The 22489-nt window shown below is 48.4% G+C and overlaps 1 protein-coding gene across 5 annotated transcripts in view; it reads right to left on the reverse strand.

Annotated features, from left to right (window-relative positions):
- Window positions 1–19413: 19413 nt before the first annotated feature.
- The window catches only part of TJP1 (tight junction protein 1), a 736246-nt gene continuing 733170 nt past the window's right edge, over window positions 19414–22489 (reverse strand). For 4 of the 5 annotated variants that reach the window (XM_078684928.1, XM_078684927.1, XM_078684925.1 and 1 more), the window contains one exon: window positions 19414–20801. In XM_078684928.1, the coding sequence (XP_078541054.1) occupies window positions 20707–20801 (95 nt within the window). In that variant the 3' untranslated portion in view covers window positions 19414–20706. The remainder of the gene's footprint in view (window positions 20802–22489) is intronic. The other variant, XM_078684929.1, reaches the window with a different exon arrangement.

Below are 22489 nucleotides of genomic sequence, written 5' to 3' on the forward strand. Positions count from 1 at the left end.
TTCAAGTGTGTCTCCAGGTCGTCGTCTGTAAGATAGATGTCATCGACATAGAATAATGCCTCATCATCATACATTTGTAGTAACTCTGTTACCCTGGCTGAGAATAATCCTGGGCTATTCCTGAATCCCCGTGGGAGTCGACAGAATTGTTTTTGTGCCCCCATACAGGAAAAGCGGTCAAATACCTGCTTACTGGTGCAATGTTTTGACAAAAGAAGCCATTTGAGATATCTAATGTTGTTTTATATTTTTTAGCACAATGTTATTCATTAGTGCTGCACTGTGTGAGTTGTGTACTGCAAATGTTTTGCAGCAAAGGTTTAGGTGTCTGTAGTCCAATACTAGACAATATGAATCCTCTGGCTTAGAGACAGGAAACAAAGGATTGTTCATTTGTGAGGTGCATGTTTCAATCACCCCCTGATATTCAAGTTGATCTAAGATCTCCCCGACTTGTTTCTTAGCTTCTTGCTTAACAGGATACTGCCTCTGTGCAGTTGGTTGATTTTTTAACTGAATTTTATGGTGAGGAGAATCCTCATCCCATCCTACATGATTTTTATATAATGCAGGGGCTTGGGCAACTGCCCATTTTCTAGCATAAGTGTATTTTTTATGAATTGGAATTTGATTTGAGAGGGCAGGCATAATCATTTCTTCGCCATGTGGGCACTCCCTGACAAACTCTGGTGGCCAGTCTTTTTCTGCTAGAAGGATATCATAGCCTTTCGAAAGGTTATCCCAAAAGAGTCCCTTTATTTTCCTAGTTTTGTCCCCCTCTATACGTAATGTTATTTCATATAATTTGTGGGGTATGCTAACTCTGGTGTCCGCAGTTTCCACTTGAATGTATTCATTCGTGTCCACTGTCTCCAGTAGATTCATCAGGATCTTGCGAGCTATGGTCACTTCTGCTGCGCTGTCTAGCATTGTCTGGGCCCACTCTCCGTTTTTCAGTTGTGTCCTCAAAATCCTCGGCATGTTTTATTTTAATACTAGCTATAATTGGAAATTGTAATTTTTTACTTTGATGAGCAGGTTCCTTGTCTTTGGACTTGACGTGCTCTTCCTTGTGTTTTGACCGTCCACTTCTTTCCGATTTCTGTGAGGAAGTCTGAAAAGATCGAGAGGGACGTGTATCATTATCTTGATATCAGTCAGGTTTTCTTAATTTATCCCTATCTCGAAGGTTGTATCTTTTCTCAGAGGGCTCCCTGTGGGGAGACTTGCCTCCTCGTTCTGGAGATCTATCTCTCCGTTGAGGAGACTTTCCTCTGGACTGAAACTGTTTTTCTCTTGTTTGTTACCCTCCCACTTCTTTTTTGAAGTAATGAGATTATTTTTAATAAAAGTTTTTTCAGGATTTTCAGTTAGTTGTGGTTTTAGTGGTTTCCCACCCAAACTATCTCTACCTAATTCTTCATAGGATTTTTCTATGATTCTGGCAAGTTCAAAAGGTTGTTCTGCTATATCTGTTTCTTTCAATTTTTGGCGGCAGGTAATACCATCAAGTGTTAATTGAACTAATTCTCTATATGCTTTTGTTAGTTCTTTTAGCCTAACAAAAAGTTCTTCGCTGGACATTTTTTCAATGTCAGGATGTGGTATATAGCTTGCTAGAACCGGCCATGTGGCTCCTGATCTACCTAGTGGGCCGAGCCTGGTGATGTGATTTTGCTATTTTAGGGCGCCATTAAACCAGAGCAGGTGCTCTTGGTAGGTTAGTGGAATTTTAACATCCTCGAAAGGAGCGTATTCCTCTCGAGATTCCTCTATTTTGTAATAGTGGAAATCTTGGGTCACAGCGTGTGCTGCTGGAAAATGTATCCATGAATAGAATACCTCTGTCTGCCGATATTCATGGGCCTCTACCACAAATATGACTGTACCACCTCTTGGTGATAGTCCATTTTCTATAAGTTTAAGAGTTATAGTTCTTCTTACGTTTACCGGAATGATAACATTCGGGTCATCATTTTGGAGACTTGTGTCATCCGCTAAAAGTTGAGCTGCTATTCTAGCTCTCTCTCTTTCATCCTCACTTTCCCCCATTTTTCTGACAGAAAGTTTTTGTTTGCATAGCAAGTTTCAAGGAAACAAAGATAAGGTGCACAATATTTTGGAACACTGTATCCTTCAACTTTGACTAAACCAAAAACTAATACATAGGATTCTCATCCTACTACGTTCCGGCGGATATTAACCTTTCACCCACTCCAGGCATCTATTGGAGTTTTTACGGAAAAAAGGGGTCTGTGTGAAAAGCATGACTGAGTTACTCTAGTATCTTGCGTTAGATTATCGCCTTACCAAACGTTGGGCGCCATGTAGTGTAGTTCCTATATTCCTAATAGGCTCTGCGCATTGGAATAACAAACGATAGTTTAGACGAAGGACTGAGGTCGACTAGGTCTCTATTGAACATGTTAGACTTAATTATGAATGCCAGCTAGCTCAGAGGTGACTAGAAAGTTTCTTGAGTAAACAAGGAGGTGTTAACTTCCCTGAATAGACAAGAAGGGATTAGCTTCTGACAACCGCATAAACATGACAACTTTGCTCCCTCCAGAATAAGGAGTATATCTCCAGAGTCGTGTGAAAACAATAGACAGCTATTTCACTCAGTCAATCGTGCATGCTTAGTTTCACCAGAGTGCAGCGAAATAGAGAGACGGGGGTTTTCAATAAAAGTTGTTATTTTTTTAGCAGTCCTCTTTCTCGTGCAAGAGAAGTGAATTGCCACAATTGCAAGACTTGTCATAAAGTAAAGTGCGTACAGTAAAAGGAGTATTATGAAATAATACTGTAAAAGCATTTGTATGGTTTCTGAGCCATATGATACTTAAAATGGATAAAATATATACATACATAAAATCATTGACTAAACGTACTCAACTGGTGCTTCTAAGATACGCCTACCCCGGTGTACCTAACCTCAGCCTAGTACGTGGGAAGGAGTAAGTGAGCTGTAGTTTTAAGTTAAGTTAGTTTTTGCCAAGCATCTGCATCAAGATTTCTCTTAAGGATCTAATCAGCTCCGTACCTTGGTTATAGAATGAAGGAGGTCTTGTATCTCTTTCTCAGGACTCGATTCCCAGCAACCCGCAAGGGTGACTGGAAACACTGGAGCTGGATTTCTCGGCAAGAGAAAAGACAGCGTCTCTCTCAGTGCGTCAATGGGAGGGTCGACTTCCTTCGGCTCTCGCATCAGCTGCGCTTCGGGCAAGTAGATAGCCGCTCTGCTCCAAACCACCGTGTCTTTGCTTAAGGCAACGTTGGTATATTTATACCTGGAAGGTGCCGAGTTTGACGTAAGGTTGGACATAAGACGTCACTAAGAACTTACAGTTCTTTCTGGACTCCAGGAGTTCTTGCACAAATCAAAACAAAAGCAGGGGGATTTCCCGGGGTGCCGGAGGTTTGGTTTGTTTAAAGAACGCGTTGTACTTTCTAGGAGTCTATGGGAGTAGCCTTGCCATATTTGGACTGCATTGGCTATGACTAAATATGGATATGATTCTTATGCCTTTTTAATGATATGTTTTGTTATAACCACATAAGGGCATGAATCGGGAATATTTAAATAGGGTCCTAGATACGTTTACAACAGTATGACATTGCCTTTACCATTCAGTCGTCCAGGTAGGGGTGGGCAGGAGTTACTATCCTTCTCAGATGCGCTAGGCACTAGGCATTTTGTGAACACTCTGGGTGCAGACTTTATCCTGAAAGGTAATATTGTACTCTGTTCACCACACACCTCAGGAACGTTTGGTGTCTGTTTTTCATTAGCATGTATAGGTATGCATCTTTGTGGTCTACTGTTGTCATGTAACCCTTTTACGGGTAACTCCCTGTAGGGTTAACGAACAAGTTACTTACCTTCGGTAACGATATATCTGTAAGAAACAGTAGTTAGTATTAGATTCCTTACCTTAGAATATCCCCAGGCGTCAGTCTGGATCCGGAAACTTTTGCGTAGCAGTACCCCTGCGCGTCGGTAGGCGTCGTCTGCAGGCGTCCCCTGCGGCTCCGCGTCGTCGGCGTCGTGCGCCGTGATGACGTCGCTGGAGTATATAGACGCCGCCTCCGCGCGCTGACGTCAGTTCTTTGCACACAGCTTTTCCGCGCCAAAACACGCAGAGCCATGTGAGAACTAACACTGGTGCCATTTGAAACTAGGGCCCTGAAAGGGATGTCCTTAACCCTAGGTATCAGTTCGCAGAACGGGGAGGATGGGCGGGGCGGTAAGGAATCTAATACTAACTACTGTTTCTTACAGATATATCGTTACCGAAGGTAAGTAACTTGTTCATCTGAAAGAAACAGGTTAGTATTAGATTCCTTACCTTAGAATAGATACCCCAGCAATACCAACCCCGGAGGTGGGTCTGCGAACCAATACAACCTACACCAGAAAGTCCTGGAGGACCGAACGGCCAAAGAAGCCGTCCCTCCGGACTTGACTGTCCAGGCAGTAGTGCCTCGCAAAGGTGTGCAGCGAGGCCCACGTAGCCGCCTGGCAAATGTCCTGTAAGGGGACTCCCCGGCCCAGGGCAGTAGAAGCCGCCGTAGCCCGAGTGGAATGGGCCCTCAGCCCAACAGGAGGCTCCTTCCGAGCCAAAGAGTAGCATGCTTTGATGCACAGGACGACCCACCGAGAGATGGTTTGTTTCTGTACCGCCCTTCCCTTCTTCTCACCCACGTAGCCAACAAACAGTTGGTCATCCACCCGGAACTGGCGTATGCGATCCATGTAAAATGAAAGCGCACGTTTTGGGTCCAGACGATGGAGCTGCTCTTCATCCTTTGAAGGATGCGGAGGCGGGAAGAAGGAGGGCAAGGTGATGGACTGCCCAATGTGAAAAGCAGAGACTACCATGGGCAGGAAAGAAGGTCTAGTCCGAAGAACCACCTTGTCAGGATGAACAGACAGGAAAGGAGGTTTAACAGAAAGAGCCTGGAGCTCACTCACTCTCCTGGCAGAGGTGATGGCAACCAGGAAGGCCGTCTTTAAAGTGAGAAGACGGAGAGAACAGGAATGAAGGGGCTCAAAGGGAGCACACATCAGGAATGTCAGAACCAGGTTCAAGTCCCACTGAGGCATCACGAACGGAGCAGGTGGATACATGTGCGTGATGCCCTTTAAGAATCTTAACACAACAGGGGACTTGAATAAAGATGGCTGATCAGGTAGCCTCAAGAAGGCGGAAAGGGCAGAAAGATAGCCCTTGATAGTGCCCAGAGCAGAGCCCTGCTGGGCAACGGAAAGAAGGAAGAGGAGAACCTCGGACAGAGGGGCAGAAAGGGGATCCACAGCCTTTGCTGTGCACCATGCCACAAATCTGTTCCACCGGCAGGCGTATACCGACTTTGTGGAGGGACGCCTGGCTGCCAGAATTACATCACAGACTTCAGGAGGCAAGTCAAATGGCCTCAACTGTCGCCGCTCAATCTCCAAGCATGGAGGTGGAGACTGGACAGGTTCGGGTGGAGGACCGTCCCCTGCTGCTGCGACAGAAGGTCCTCCTGAAGGGGCAGGCGGATCGAGGGACCGACTGTCATGCTGAGTAGCTCGGGATACCAGTATCTTCGAGCCCAGTCCGGAGCCACAAGGATAACTTGGGCCCGGTCGCGCCTGATCTTCTTCAGCACTCTGGGCAGAAGTGGTATAGGCGGAAAGGCGTACAACAGACCGCAACTCCACTCGCGCCGAAAGGCGTCGCCGAGCGAGTGCCGTCTTGGAAACTCCAACGCGCAGAACTGATGACATTGCGCGTTCTCTTCTGTGGCGAATAGATCTAACCAAGGCTCTCCCCATTGCTGAAAGAGGCCTCTCGCCACGTCCGAGTTCAGACGCCATTCGTGATCCACCGAGCACCGACGGCTGAGTTCGTCCGCCCTGGCGTTCAGAGAACCTGCCAGGTGTTGAACCGTCAGAGTCACGCCCTGACGTTCCAACCATTGCCAGAGACGCAGAGCCTCCTGGCAAAGGGTCCACGACCCCACACCGCAGTACCACATGGCGGTGGTGTTGTCCGTGAACACCTGCACTACACTCCCGTTGACAAAGGGGAGGAATGCCTTCAGTGCTAGGCGAATCGCCCGCAGCTCCAACATGTTGATATGGAGCCGGGACTCCGCCGGAGACCAGATGCCTCTGATCTCTGCCTCTCCCAAGTGGCCTCCCCAGCCCTGGAGGGACGCGTCCGTCACAACTACGTGCTCCGGTTGGGGAAGGGAGAGGGATCTGCCTCTGACCCAATCGCGGTCCATACGCCACCACTGCAACTGTCTCGCAGTGCCCTCCGAGATCAGGACATGGTCGGACAGGTTGCCCTGATGCTGGGCCCACTGAAACTTCAGGTCCCACTGCAGAGCCCGCATCCGCCATCTGGCGTGATGCACCAGAAGGATGCAGGAGGCCATCAGCCCCAGAAGCCGCAGAGTCAACCTGACCGAAACCCGGGATAACGGCTGAAAGATGGGAATCAGAGCCTGAATATCCCGGACCCGCCGTTCCGGAGGATAAACCCGAAACTGCGCCGAGTCGAGAACCGCTCCGATGAAAAGGAGCTTTTGAGAGGGACACAGGTGTGATTTCGGCACGTTGATGGAAAACCCCAGCTCGTGCAGGAGGTCTGCCGTCATCTGGAGGTGGTGGACGACTGTCTGGGGCGAGCCCGCCTTCAACAACCAGTCGTCGAGGTAGGGGAAGACTGAAACCCCTAACCGGCGCAGATGAGCTGCGACCACCGCCATCACTTTCGTGAACACCCGTGGGGCGCTGGTAAGGCCGAATGGGAGCACGATAAACTGAAAGTGCTCGTGGCCTACCGTGAACCGCAGGTAACGCCGGTGGGCCGGCAGGACGGGGATGTGAAAATACGCATCCTGCAAGTCCAACGCTACCATCCAGTCTTGTGGGTCTAGAGCAGCCACGACCTGAGCCAAAGTCAACATCTTGAACTTCTCCTTCCGGAGGAAGCCGTTGACGTTCCGTAGGTCCAAGATAGGACGCAGGCCTCCTTTGTCCTTCTTGGGCACCAGAAAGTAGTGGGAGTAGCAACCACACCCTACTTCTGGCCCAGGAACGCGCTCGATGGCCCCCTTGGCCAAGAGGGCCGTAACTTCCTCCTGCAGAAGTGTCAAGTGGTCCCCCGACACACGGTGGTTCTGCGGTGGCATGGCTGGAGGAGTGGACCCGAAGGGGAGGGAGTAGCCCCTTCGGACGAGCTGCAGCACCCACCTGTCCGATGTAATCGCGCGCCAGCGGGAGTGGTGATGGCGAACCCTGCCACCCACTGGCGTCACGTGAGCCCGAAAGCTCGGACTAGGAAGACTTGGAGGCTGCAGCGGGGGGAGGTGTGGACTGACCTCGCCGCTGCCCTCTACCGCCACCACGGCGGAATCCACGGCCGCCACCGCGCTGGGGAGCGTTCTGCGGCGCGTGGCTGGCAGCACGTGTGGGACCGCTCCTTCCTTGGCCACGAAAGGGGCGAAACGAACCCGTCTGCTGGCGCTGGGTCGAAAGACCCAAGGACTTGGCCGTGACCCTGGAGTCCTTGAAGCGCTCCAGCGCGTGGTCCGCCTTGTCACCAAACAGGCGACTGCCATCAAATGGCATGTCCATGAGGGCATTCTGGACGTCCGGTGAGAAGTTGGCAGATCTCAGCCAAGCATGGCGCCGAATCGCCACAGTCGTGGACATAGCCCGTCCCTGCGAGTCGGTCGTGTCAAGACCACACCGGATCGAGTACCTCGCCGCATCCCGGCCCTCAACCAAGGCCTGGTTGAGCTTGTCCCGCACTTCCTGCGGGCATTGCGGCAAACACTCCGCGACCGTATCCCACAGGGAGTGGGTGTAGCGGCCCAAGAGGCATGCGGTATTACAAGACCGCAGTCCAGCGCTCAAAGAGGAAAAGACCTTTTTCCCAAATTGGTCATACCGCTTTGATTCCTGATCGGGCGGGGCCGATGGAAATGCGGACTGCGAAGTGGAGGCCTGGATCACCAGACTCTCCGGGGAGGGATGGGTGGAGAGGAAGGCAGGGTCGTCCGAACACGGACGGTGACGCCTGGCAACGTTCCGGTCAACCGGTGCACCGGAAGCGGGCCTAGACCAGGTGCCCAAAAGGACATCCGTCAGAGCCTCATTAAACGGCAGCAGAGGCTCCTGAGGGCATGACTGCGGTTTAAACACTTCGGTCAGAATGTTTGGTTTGACCTTAGCGACGGGGAGCTCAAGGCCCAAGGTCTTGGCAGCCCTCAGCAGGACCACCGAATAGGCAGCCCCCGCCTCAGACGCCACAGGGGTCGGCGAGACAAACCCAGTGTTGGGCGACTCGTCCAGACCACTGGCATCACCCAAGTCACCTACCCAGTCCACATCATACTGGCAGGCACGGGATAAAGGGTCCTCAGACCCCTCCCAACCCTCTCCATACTCGTCCTCATCGCCGTAGTCTGGGTCGACGATATAGACTTCGGGGTCAATGGGCCCCATCGGCGCCGGATCCGGCGTCGGACGACGCCGGTCCGACTCCGCGTCAGGAGTCAGAGGGGGAATGGGGGTGGCGCGGCGCCGGCGCCGGGGACCCGACGCCGGCCGGAACCGACGGCGGAGTCACTGCGCCGCGCGGAGGCGGCACCACGGGTTGGCCCAAAGGAACCGACGCCGGAGAGGCCGGTAGACCAGCCGGCGACGAACCTGAGGGGCCCAGCGGCGCCGGGGCCGGAGCCACCGGCGGCGTCGAGGCAGGAGCACCCGAACCGCTCGGGCCCCCAGACGGGACCGATGGGCCCGCAGGCGCCGTAGGCCCCGCCGGAGGAGACCTCGCCCTCATAGCCATGAGGAACTCCTCAATCTCCTCGCGCGACGCGCCTTCCCCAGGGACCGACGGGTATGGGGTAGACGGCGCCGACGACCCACGCGGGGCCGCGGGGGTGGGGCCACCCGAGCCCCCGGCCGCATCACGCGGGCGTCGGGGGGAGTCAGGGGTGCGATGACGACGCCCCGACCTCTTGTGATGCTTACCTGACGAACCGGAGGAATGGTGGCGACTCCCGGAGCGCTCATGGCGGCTCCGCGATCGTTCCCTCGACCGCTCCCTCGACCTCCGACCGGACCGGGACCGCTCTCGACGCGGGGCCGACACTCGGAGCTCGAGAAGCTTGCGGGACCGCTCCCGCCTAGCTTTACCAGTCAAGGCCCGACAGTCGACGCAGGACTCCACGTCGTGGTCCGCGCCCAGACACCAGAGGCAGAGTCGATGGTGGTCGGTGACCGACATCAGGCGGTCGCACTCGTCGCAACTCTTAAACCCAGGCATCCTACTGGCACCGTAGAAAGATTTAAAGTTAACAAACACTTGGTCAAAAGACCGGAGTACTGCTCTTCGGATCTGCGCTAACTGGCGCGGAAAAAAGAAGAACTGACGTCAGCGCGCGGAGGCGGCGTCTATATACTCCAGCGACGTCATCACGGCGCACGACGCCGACGACGCGGAGCCGCAGGGGACGCCTGCAGACGACGCCTACCGACGCGCAGGGGTACTGCTACGCAAAAGTTTCCGGATCCAGACTGACGCCTGGGGATATTCTAAGGTAAGGAATCTAATACTAACCTGTTTCTTTCAGATATTTGTAACCTTTGCATTTTGGTGTATCTGTTGAGGACCATGAGGTCCAAGATAGGTCGCGGTGATTTGTCTGGTTTCCGTACCAGAAAGTAGACATAGTATACTCCTTATCCCCTTTGTCTTAATGCAAATTTTTCTATTTCTATGTTCTGCTTCTTGCTTTCTTAGCTGTATTAGATTCTCTTTGATGTGGGTTCTGGTCTTTGGCTTGATGGTGTGCGGTGGTGTTAAGATTCCTATATAATATCTGTATTGGATGATGATGGTATCCATTTGTCGGATATAATGTTGTGCCATTTTCCGATTCTGCCTCCTACTGATGTTGAATGCAGGATGGTGTCCTCTCCTGAGTCACTTGCTGTTTTGCCCAGCACCTTTAGGTGCGATCGGTCTTTCATCCACCCTCCCACAGAAGGGCTGCCTTTGCATATTGGTGTATTGCCATAAGTGTTGCAGTGCAGTGCTGTGGCTGGGTTGCTGAGCTGCAAAGCAAAAATGAAGAGTCACTGGCTGTTACCCTCTTGCTCTCCCCCTCTGAACTCTAGTACCCCCTTGGACTTCGCTGTTTTATTGTCCTTTTTCATCCTTTGCAGTGAATCCACTGCAGGTCAAACATACTTTCCCCTTAAAGGGCATGTTCACCACTGCCATCTGTACATTTGTTTGAAACTTAACACCAGTGGCTAGGTGTGCCTACTGATTGTGGTTTCTGTGCAGCACTGTCTGCTGGGAAGGACTGCCGCATAGAGGGCTGATTTTAAATAGATTGTTGATAATGTTCCCTTCCTGTATGATGGTTGTGCTTCTTTTATGATGGGAGGTGTTGCAGCAGTTTCCATCTCCTTCACCTGCTCAGTGCCATAATGATTCAAGGGTAAACAGCCTTCACAATGTAGTCTTTACCATGCAGTGCCTTTACCAAGCAGGTATTTTTTTCAAAAATGATTATGTTATTTTAAAAAAGGTTAGTGGTAAAGGTAATTTTAGGGATTAGTGTATAGTGGAAAAGGGAGGTAAGGGTAATTTTAGGGTTTAGCAATTGGTAGGGGTAAAGGGAAGTAGGGATAATTTTAAGGTTTTGGGGTGGGCAGTAATAAAGGGGTAAGGGTAATTTTAGAGGTCTAGTTCGAGGCCCTCCTCCACCCGCAGGCTCCCGCCTGCGCCTCATCCCTGGTGGCCGGTAAGTATTCGGTCTGCCCCTTCTCCTGTGTTCTCGATCATAATCTCCTGTAGTACTCGTTGCCTGTGTACTGTTTATTGTCCCCTGTTTCTGTATTTGCTGCCTGTATTTTGTGTTTTTTCCTGTTTCCCCTGTTTCATGTTCCCTTGATCCCCCTCTCTTCCCGCTTTTGCCGCCTTCTCTGCCCGTTTCCTGCTGCTGCGTCCCCCGCCCCCTCCCTCCCAATCGCTCCCCGCCACCCGCCTCCCAGCTGCTCCTCCCTCCCTCCACCCCCTTCTTAATGCAGGTCGCTGCACGGCCGCGCAGCGGACACGCGCCAGAGGCAAGCCCATCTGCGCCCGTCCGCGCCTGGACCGTGCCCAGCGCCAGACCCCCTGGCCCCCGCGCACCCCACCACACCAAACCCAGCCTCAGCTACGACGCCGGCTCCCTCTGCGCTCTCAACACCAGCCGAGACCAACACTGCAATCAAGCCAACCCGAAACTCACCCACGGACCCCGAAACTCACCCACGGACCCTTCTCCTGCCGCTTCACCTGCAACAGAACCATCAAAGCGGCAAAGACCAGACCCAACCACCTCCGCTGCATACTCCTCAACGGCCGCTCCGCACGCAAACACGCCGTCGAGCTCTGGGACCTGCTCGACACCACCGCTCCCAACGTACCCTTCCTTACCGAGACGTGGTGGAACGACTCCTCTGCGCCAGACATCACCATTGCCATCCCAGACGGCTACAAGATCTCCCGCAAGGATCGTACCAACGGCATCGGAGGAGGAATTGCCATCGTCCACAAGTCCACCCTCAAGGTCACCACCCACGCAGACGACACCCTCAACACCGCCGAACACCTGCACTTACGGATCCACACCGACCCCAACACCACCCTCAGAGGAACACTCGCCTACAGACCCCCCCGGGCCACGGGCCCAGTTCAGCGACGCCATCGCCGACCTCGCCAGCACCCACGCACTCGCTTCCACAGACTACATACTCCTCGGGGACCTGAACTTTCACCTCGAGAACAGCAACGACGCCAACTCCACCACGCTGATCGACAACCTCGCGAACCTCGGCCTCAGACAAATCATCACCACACCGACCCACGCCGCCGGTCATACGCTGGACGCCATCTTCTCCACAAGCAACCACGTCACCTTCAACCACACCACCGAACCCTAGTGGACCGGCCACCGCTGCATTCCCTTCACCTACAAAAAACCAACTATGCACCACCGCACCCTCCAGCTGCCCCGCCGCGGCTGGAGCAAAGTCACCGAAGGCCAGCTACTCACCACCCTCTCCCAGAATCCTCCCACCGAACCCACCGACCCTGACTCCGCAGCCCGCAACCTCAGACAGTGGATCAACGACTGCGCCAACACCCTCGCCCCACTGAAGAAACTCCCCAGCAACCACACCAGCAAGAAAGCCACCTGGTTCACCGACGAGCTCCTGGCATCCAAACACGCATGCCGGAAGCTGGAAAAGGAATGGCTCCACGAACGCACATCAGACAATCACGCAGCCCTCAAGAACGCCACCCGCAGACACCACCACCTCATCAGATCAGCCAAGAGGTCCTCCTTCAAAGACCGCCTGGATAACGCACACCACAGCAAAGAGCTCTTCCGCATCGTGAAAGAGTTAGCCAACCCCCAACGCCAACATCAACGACATCCCGCCCTCACAGGATCTATGCAACTCACTGGCAATCTTCTTCCACCGCAAGATCGCGGACATCCACGATAGCTTCAACACCATAACCACGCCAGTCCCCACCGCCCCCCCGAACACAAGCAACATCAATCCCCTTACCTCCTGGTCCAACGTCAGCGACGACGAGACGCGCAAGGTCATGAACTCCATCCACTCAGGATCCCCGACAGACCCCTGCCCTCACCACATATTCAACAAGGCAGACACAGTCATCAACGTCTCCTTCGAAACAGCAACATTCCCGGAAAGCTGGAAGCATGCCGAAATCAACGCCCTTCTCAAGATGCCCAAGGCAGACCCCAAGGACCTCAAAAACGTCCGACCGATCTCCCTACTCCCGTTCCTGGCGAAGGTCGCCGAGAAAATGGTCAACATACAACTAACCCGCCACCTTGAAGACATCATCATCCTGGACCCGTCCCAATCTGGATTCAGACGGAACCACAGCACCGAGACCGCCCTCATCGCCGCCAAAGACGACATCAGGCGCCAACTAGACAACGGCGAAACTTCTGCCCTCATCCTCCTGGACCCATCAGCAGCCTTCAACACGGTATGCCATCACACCCTGAAGACACGCCTCCAAGAAGCCGGAATTCAGGAAAAAGCCCTAGACTGGACCACATCCTTCCTCTCCGGCAGAACCCAGATCGTCTGCCTACCACCCTTCCGCTCAGAAGCCACCGACATCATCTGCGACGTTCCCCAGGGCTCTTCCTTCAGCCCGACGCTGTTCAACGTCTACATGGCCCCCCCCTCGCACAAGTGGCCCACCACCACGACCTCAACATCATCTCCTACGCCGACGACACCCAGCTCATCCTCTCCCTCACCAAGGACCCCCACACCACCAAAACCAACCTCCAGGAGGGAATGAAAACCGTCGCAGACTGGTTGAGGAGCAGCTGTCTGATCCTGAACTCTGACAAGACGGAGGTTCTCATCCTCGGACCCTCCCCCTCAGCCTGGGACGACTCCTGGTGGCCTACCACACTGGGAACAGCACCAACCCCCACCGACCATGCACGCAACCTGGGATTCATCCTCGACTCTTCCCTCTCCATGTCCAAGCAAGTCAATGCAGTCTCCTCCTCCTGCTACAACACCCTCCGCAGGATCTACAAGTGGATCCCGACCGAAACCAGAACAGTGACACAGGCCCTCGTCAGCAGCAGACTGGACTACGGCAACACACTCTACGCAGGAATCCAAGCCAAACACCTACGACGACTACAACGCATCCAAAACGCCTCCGCCCGACTGATCGTCAACGCCCCCCGCTGCAGCCACATCACCCCCCATTTGAGAGACCTACACTGGCTACCCGTCGACAAGAGGATCACCTTCAAGCTCCTCACCCACGCACACAAAGCACTCCACAACGCCGGACCAGCCTACCTAAACAGCAGACTCAGCTTCTACACCCCCACCCGCCAGCTCCGCTCCGCCAGCCTCGCTCTTGCCACTGTCCCCCGCATCCAACGAACCACCTCCGGCGGCAGATCCTTCTACTACCTCGCCGCCAAAACCTGGAACACCCTCCCCACCCACCTGCGACAGACCCAAGACCTACTTGCCTTCAGAAGACTCCTCAAGACCTGGCTCTTCGAGCAGTAGCAGCCCCCTCCCCATAGCGCCTTGAGACCCTTGCGGGTAAGTAGCGTGCTTTACAAATCCTATGATTGATTGATTGATTGATAGGGGTGGGTAGAGGAAAAGGTTATTTTGGGTTTAAGGGGTAGGTAGAGACAAAGGAAGCTTAGGAGTACGTAATAAAATGTACATATATAAATTTGTTTAAAAATATAAACGATATATAAAAGGCATGCATGGCAGAGGAGGTTGCAAGGTAAAGGTTGCGTGGTAATTACGTGTTGTGAAGTCATACATTTGATCCAGGAGGGCGTTGGGATTTTCAGTCCTACATTGGATCCTATAATGGAGTCAGAACTGACAGTGCTCCCTGATGTATGCGGGGTCCTAGGGTCAATATTTTTCCAAAATCCTTAAGGTAACTGCCTTTGCTGTGACTGGCTCCCCTGGTTCAAAACACTTAGTAGCATTTAAAGGGGTTTACTTGTTTTTTGTGAAGGCAATAATGTTTGCAGCAGGAAACATGAATTTGCATGCTCCTCTTCCAGCTTGACTCTTGATATCTGCAGCCTTTTAAGCACCGCATTGTAGACTGATATGTTGTCGGGCGGTAAGGGCCTCTGAGCATACATGTTGATTCCCTCCTATGAAGAGTCGGTGTTTAGATCTTGCCATCCTTTCTCTGACACGTCAGCCTTAAACAGTCCCTCTTGGTTGGGGCTATCCTTGAACTTGAGGATTTCATCTTCTTCCTCCACCAGTTCTGGTGTTGCAGACAGTTCCAGCTCTTGCTCCTTGACCTCAAGTGTTTTTCTCTCAAAGGTTCAAAGGTTGTCGTGGGATTCTATATCCCTTCAAGGAGTCATCCAATTTCAGCCTTGGACCGCTGATGCTTTTATTTTAGATGCGGAAGGCTCCCCACATTAGGCCTCCTTTCCCCTTCTGTGCTCTTAATCGATTGTTCTTTAGTGCTGATGCTGGTTCTGAGTTGTTTCCTTCTGCAGTATACTTTCCTTTGGATCAAAAGGGATATTTGAGCTTCATGATTTTTGATGTTGATGCTAACTTTCTATGCTTTGAGTCTGACCATTTCAGCACAGCTCCAAGTCGTCTTTGCATTAGCTTATGTTTGCAGCCTTTAGTGACTTTGCTGTCAATTTCTTTGACTTCTTCTCCCTTTCAATGTTGATTATCTTGCCATCAAATTCTAGACTTTGCATCAACTTTGTGTCTTCACGAGCCTTCGTCAATGCAGGATTCTAGCTCTCTTTTGGGGGCATGCTTCTGTGCCATGTCAAAGTGTGCAGATCTTTGTTTCTCTCAAGCCTTGAATGTCTTCAGCTAAAACTCAGCTCCAAGGTCCTTAGTTACACGTTGCAGGCTTGGTAACTGGCCTTCTGCACAAACTGGTGATGACATTTAGGTCAGAACTAAAATGGTATGTGCTCCATTCACCAAATGGATTCTCTGCACCGTGTGATTGATGACCATGTGGCTGTATGGGGTGAAAAACCCCAGTTTTCAGTGTTAGTTGTTGATTTATCAATACGTTTATCAGTGTCTGATGTTGGGGAAAACGCATTTTTTCCTGAAAAAAAATGTTTTTCTTCTGCCTGTCTGGAAGTTTTATCCTCAACTTCCAGACCCCACAGCGGGGAAACAAATCTGAAGAAAGCAACCTTGCACTGAGGCTTCAGGGGGCAATCTGAAGGAGACATAACACCAAATGGTCGACAACACCCACTTTATAAAAAATGCATTAGCATTCTGATGAGGGGGGAAGGTGGGATTACTGGGCGCAGTGATATTTTAATTTGGAAAATCTCAACTTTTTTGAGGTTGCTTTTTCTTGAATGTCTTCAGTATTATTCACAACCATACTTTTCTAAGAACAGAACGGATCATGACAGAGGCAACTGGCAGAGTTCTGTCAATGCAGAAGTGGTAGATGAGTATACTTGATCAAACTATGAAGATTCTGTAGTTTCTTCAGTAGGGGAGAGCACAGCTGATGCACGTCCTGAAGACAAATGTGGTCCACTTAATGGGGACAGACGAGCAGAATGATTATCATGACGATTTCCAAATTAGACGGACTAGAAGGTCAGATTATTGTGCTTGATTCATTCACTGAGGTAACGTGGTGGTTATGGGGTTTCATGCAAGATTTATTTTTGTATGGTATTTTTAATCCCCAGTATCTTGAAACAACAGGTTAGTGCCTCCTTACTCATTTATGCGGACATGAACAGTTTCCTATTTTGGATTCGGCAATCTTCTTGTTTTATATATATATATGTATATTTAAAGTAAATGCTGTTTTTACTAAATGAAAGAAAATCATACTAACTCCTGTAGCAAATTAGAAAAAATTAAATGGTACTTGTCCCTCTGATTCTAGATGTGAAGCTATTATGGCTCCAAACTTTCAGAGCACACACACATTCTTCCTTTGTCTTCTGATCATGGAATTCAGATTTGAACAAAACAAACTTTGCATCACTAGCTGCAAAAAAGAGCAAGATAGATTTCTAGGTATTAAAGACAAAATACCTGCAGGTCTTGATACCTCCATGCCATGAAGATTGTTATGTCTCAAACAAAGTTAAAATCGTGAAGATCTGACAAAATATCGATCTCCCGGAAACTGACATGTTTTTGCTCTAATCGCCAATAAATCACTTAGGTTGGCATCCTATTGTGACAGAACCAAAAAGTCCAAACAATGCAAGTGCACACTGAAAATAGCCTAGGCAGAGCTATGAAATTATGTTAGATCTGACATTCTTAGCATAGTATGCCCCCAGACTCACTGATTTTTACTGAACTAATTTTTATTGGCATTAGGACTCTGTGCACTTTCCCCCACTAACCAGTGGCAAAGTGCTCGTGCTCTCTTCTTTAAACATCGTAAAACTGGCGTTCACCCAATTGCCACACTTAATTTATTCACAAGTCCCTACTAAAGGGTACTACACGTAACCAGGGCCTGTAAATTAAATGCTACAAGTGTGCTGTTGCATTAATTGTACAACCCACTAATGTAGCACTGAAAAACGTGTCAGGCCTGCCGCTACAGCTTTTTAAACTGTAATTTTGACCTGGCAAATAAACCTTTTGCAAGGCCTTAACCTTCCTTATCAATATTATAAGCTACCCCTAGGGTAGGCCATATAGGCTCATATGGCAGGGTGTTTGGTATTACAAAGTATGACACATGGATTTAAGTTTTATATGTTTTGGCAGTAAAAAACTCCTAAAGTTCACAGTTGTAAGGTTATCTATAACGTAGTCTAATACTGGATTACCTTATTACACTAAGTAAGCGATAACTTCAGTTAAGGACCAGACAGAGAAATGCTGTTTACACTCAAATGAATTTCATTTTAAATCCTCTTTAGTGGTAGTGCCAGATTTTATTATACAAAAGTTTAGAAATCAATTTTCCTGCCCAAATTACCAGTGCCTTTCTGCCTGTGTCGAGGGTCACATGACTGTGTGGCTCTTCTGTTGCGGGTTGTGTACTGCTTTCAGACACAAAGACAAAAGAGGCCTAGAGGTGGAGAGACAGGGTCTTCCTGGAAGGATGGCTGGGAAAAGTTGTGCCCTGCCCCGATTTCACTTCAAAGGGCCCTGCTTGCAGCACACACAAAGGAACCCGGCACCAGAAATTACTCCAAGGATCAGTTAGCGGACCTCCTGTTTCAGCTACAGGGAAACAACAAGCTCCCAGAGGCCTCCCTGAAACTGCTGACCAGCACCAACTGGACATGCCTGAGCCCTGCTACTGGGCTCTGCTGTAGTAAACCCTGATGTCCAAGAGGTACCCCCAAGGTACATAGCCGTTAGCTGGTATCAGAGGGTACACCTTTGAAGAAAAGGCGAAGATACAGACGTTTTGGGCTCCTTGTGACCACAAAGTGACCTTCATGCGAAGAAAATCAACCCTCTATGATGACCACCAATGTGAGGCTCCAGTGAGACCGGCACTGTGCGCCAACAGTGACACTATGCATTGACCGCCAACGTGAATCTTCAGCAAAGACAGGATATTCGTGCTACAGCAGCGATTATTCACAACGTCCAACCAGCTCCTAGAACGGACAACTACCTTCTTGCAGCCCCCACCAATGCACATAGCAGTTCCTTGTGAAGACTTGAGAAGGTAACTGTTCAGCAGAACAAACCTGGTCCCTGTATCCCACCCGCTGATGGCCTGAACTTGTGATGTCTCCCGCCCCCGGTCCAGCACGACCAGATACTGAGAGGTGTTGTGTGATTTTTGGCATTTTATAAACTCATATCTTCAGTTCTACTGACTGGATTGTTGTTGATTTCGATGTCATTTTATTTATTAAAATAACCTATATTTTCTAAATTGGGATGGAATTTTTATTGTGTTGTGTTTTCACTTTATTACTGTTTTAGTGCTGCATACAACTTTAAACATTGCCTCTAAGTTAAGCCTGACTGCTTTTGTGCCTAGCTACCAGTAAAGCACAGGTTTATTAAGTGATTTTTGCGGTCCACCCTGACAGTGATTGTGTTTATTATTTGAGTACACCTTCCACCCCCTCAAATAATAACCCTATTTCTAACAAATTACATCACTGATGTAAAGTTACAGTGTGATTTCAGAAGCACTATGAGGAATACACAACAAAACGTGAACATATGAAAGATTCAATGAGATCACTCTAAGGCGTATAAAGTTGGAGATGGTTGGCTAACATGCCTCCTCTGAAATTGGAACTGCAAGGCAGTCACCCTAGGCAAAACAGTAAAGGTGTGGGAGTTAGGCTATACCCTCATCCTGCATATATTTGATAGTGCGGTTATCATGGTGAAAAATTACATATTGAGTACAAGAACTTCTGAAAAGATATTGGTTGATTCTCATTATGGGGTTCTTCAGTATGTGAGACTTAAACAATGCAAGCCTAGCTATATATGCTTTTGATTTTTCATGAGTAAGCAAGAAAGGCATACACACTCATCAAATATAAGCAGTTGCCATACTTAAAATGCAGCTACTGTTCCTGAGCCAACAAGCGCAAAATCGGAGAGTTTCTATACAGTGATGTTTTATGTTACAAAATGCAGATGGTCTGTAAATGCACTGGATGGAGACTACAGTACCTGAATTGATTTTTGAGACCATATCAATTGTCAGTAATTACATTGAGAATGCTCTTTTAATGCACAGAGAAAACTTCCATACATTGTTTAAACATTTGAGTGAATTTTTGTTTAAAGAAAAACAAGATACTTTATATACCTTATTTTAAAAACAGTTTTATTCTGTATATTTAGAAATATGTATTTTTAATAACTGCAAAAAATCAGCCACGAGTGGAATAGCTAATAACTGATTAACATAATGCAGTGGTATCATCTAAACAGAAATAGTGCTGATGTGCCATAATAAATTGTCTATTAGTAAAAAAATACATTTTAGGGCACACGTTACAGCATCCTTTTCACAAATTACAGTAGGGATACTTTTCAAGAATGTAATCAAACTAGAAATTCTCAATAAATCTTTAAACGCAACACTTAAAAAGTTAACTGTGCATTTTAAAAAAAGTTTACTTCTGTATTTTGTAGAAATGCTGCTTTATTGCTGCAGATGTTACAAAGTTCAAGGCTCAAAAGGTATGAGAATACAAAGATATTCTTTAGAAATGTTCAATTCTTTATACAAAAAAGATAAAGCTTAAAAAAGTTAATTTACAAACCAAAAACAAAAAGTGGTATGCACACAATATATACAGGCATTCTTGTAACATATTTTAGATACTTTCAAATGCATAGCATAAAGCATACCATCAATCTTCTGGTTGATAAAATACAAGCACAATTCTTCTTTTCTTCTTCACCGAGTTCACAATGACATTTTTAGCTTAATACATCTCATGATATATTATAAGCGCAAAAAGCCATAACGATTCTTCATACAGAAACTATTAGATCTAAGACTATTAAACATCATGGTAAGGCATCCCCGCTGGTTAATATGTTAATGGCATTAATTTACAGATGTTCTGAGGCAACTTTAACCAAGTAATATCACACGCTTTACCGATTGTAAAGCAAACAAATATGTTAAGTTAAACAGAGGGTGTGCTTGTGGTCAATTTGCTGTGAAGAGATGTCTGAGCCAAATTAAAAGAAACAATCTGACTAGTTTTAAACATTTATTTTAAGAAAAATAAAGTATTAAGTTATAGTAGACCAAAACAGTCATATGTCATACCTCCCATCCGCTTTTAACTGAACACAGTCTAGTTATCCTTTCTACTGTGTATGTTTACTCGCTGCTCTTTAATGAAACAGACTATTATGAAAATAGCTGGAGTAATAGATGAAAGTATACCTGCTGCTTCTTAGTCTTTTTCATGTATTTTGACTACAGCTCAAGAGCTTAAATATTACCAATGGCAAAATCAGGCAAAATACAGGTGCCCCTTTATCACTTAAATAACATTTAATACTTGTTAAATTTATTCCAACCATAGGTAAGCTACATACACCGAGCTTCACATTATTTCCTCAAGCCACTTTAATAAGGATTAAAAGTGGTCAATCAAGACTGAAACACAATTTGCTCCAACAAGGTAGTTTGGATCCCCAGGAAGAGACTTGTTTTGCCAGTGTTTGGGATCACCTGTGGGAATAATGAAAAATGTTATTAAATGTCTCAAAGCAAAGAATCCTTTATTATGCTAGACAAATTAGTACTTCGTAAATTCACAGGAATTACATGGCTGCTTTGGGTCAACTTCTTTCAATAAGCTGCAGTGCTAAACTCATGAATTGTCAGGGGAGTGAAGGAGTAATACAAAAGACTCCTGTTACCCCAATGGATAAGAAAAGCATTGAGATTACTTGAATATGTGGAGATCCGAATGACTTATTAGTAGTGTACAAATAAATTAAAACAATTCAAAAATCTTTAATATTAAAATGGAATTTTCCCAAGATTATAATCAGCTAAGATTTTATTGCAGTTTGCTGATTTTAGCGCAGCTCATGCGTGAAACTGATTCATTGATGTGATCATTAATAAGCGAGTACAGCTAGACATTTTTTTAAAAAGTGTTCATGTGCACTTGCCAATAACTGTGCAGGCTATGCAATAAAAAAAAAATATATATATGTATATATATATATATATATATATATATATCACAGCAACAATCCTCCAAATAAACATTCCATTCCAGGAAAATGAAGGAGACAGACCACAAGGAACCAGGCAGGAAGGTATTTAATGTTTCCCCGCTCTGCTGCGACGCGTTTCAAGCACAGCCGTGCTCTTGCTCACACAAAGTTTTAGCAGCAAATGTGGTATTTTAAATTCCGACAGTTTGCCCGCCCACCGTGCACATGATCATGTGATGTGTTTTAAGCATAGAAGTAAACGACATACTAGTGCAATTTGCCTCTTGTTTTTTCAGTGTAGTGCTGTGGTTCCCAAAGTGTGCGCCGCGGCACCCTGGTGCGCCGTGAAGGGAAGCCAGGGGCGCCTCGCCGCTGTGCAGGATGTGGGTCTGAGAAAAAAATATAATTATCCTCAAAATGCAGTGAAACAGCGAGCTGCCAATTTTGGAGCTGGGGAACTGGGTTCGACCCTCGACGTCAGCTCAGAATCCTGTGTCATTCTGGGCAAATCACTTAATCTCCCAGCACCTACCAAAACATAATAAATGAATGTATCCTTATGTAATGGGACTGGTGCTCTTCAGGTCGAGTTTGCGCTATATAAAACTGCAGGAAAAAAATAATTTAAAAAATCCAGCCGACCAAAAAACAGAAAAAGGGTAAAACTTTTCAACTGTCAAATGACATTCAAGAACGTTCCTATTATGACAGCTTTTTTAAATTCATGTGCAACGTTGTACCAAGTCCATTATCAGGCAGAAAAATCACATTATTATAGACATATATTTTGGATTCTTTAAATGGTGGAATAATTTAATGATTGGGAGAGAGAGAGAGGGTGTTCGTGCGCTGCTTAATAAACCTGTGGCGGTATCCCAGTGTTCTCTCTGGGAGCACAGATACACATAAAATGACTGTCTTTAATCTCCATTGGGTGGGTGGGTGGGTGCAGGGTCAGGGTCCTGGTGGAGAGCGTTGGGTGGGTGGATGCAGGGTGAGGGGCCTGGTGGAGAGCATTGGGTGGGTGCAGGGTAAGGGGCCTGGTGGAGAGCGTTGGGTGAGTGGGTGCAGGGTCAGGTGGAGAGCATTGGGTGGGTGGGTGCAGGGTGAGGGGCCTGGTGGAGAGCGTTGGGTGGGTGCATGGTCAGGGGCCTGGTGGAGAGCGTTGGGTGGGTGGGTGCAGGGTCAGGT

Source organism: Lissotriton helveticus, chromosome 3_2 (genome assembly GCF_964261635.1).
Source record: "Lissotriton helveticus chromosome 3_2, aLisHel1.1, whole genome shotgun sequence".
In the NCBI taxonomy this organism is placed as follows: Eukaryota; Metazoa; Chordata; class Amphibia; order Caudata; family Salamandridae; genus Lissotriton; species Lissotriton helveticus.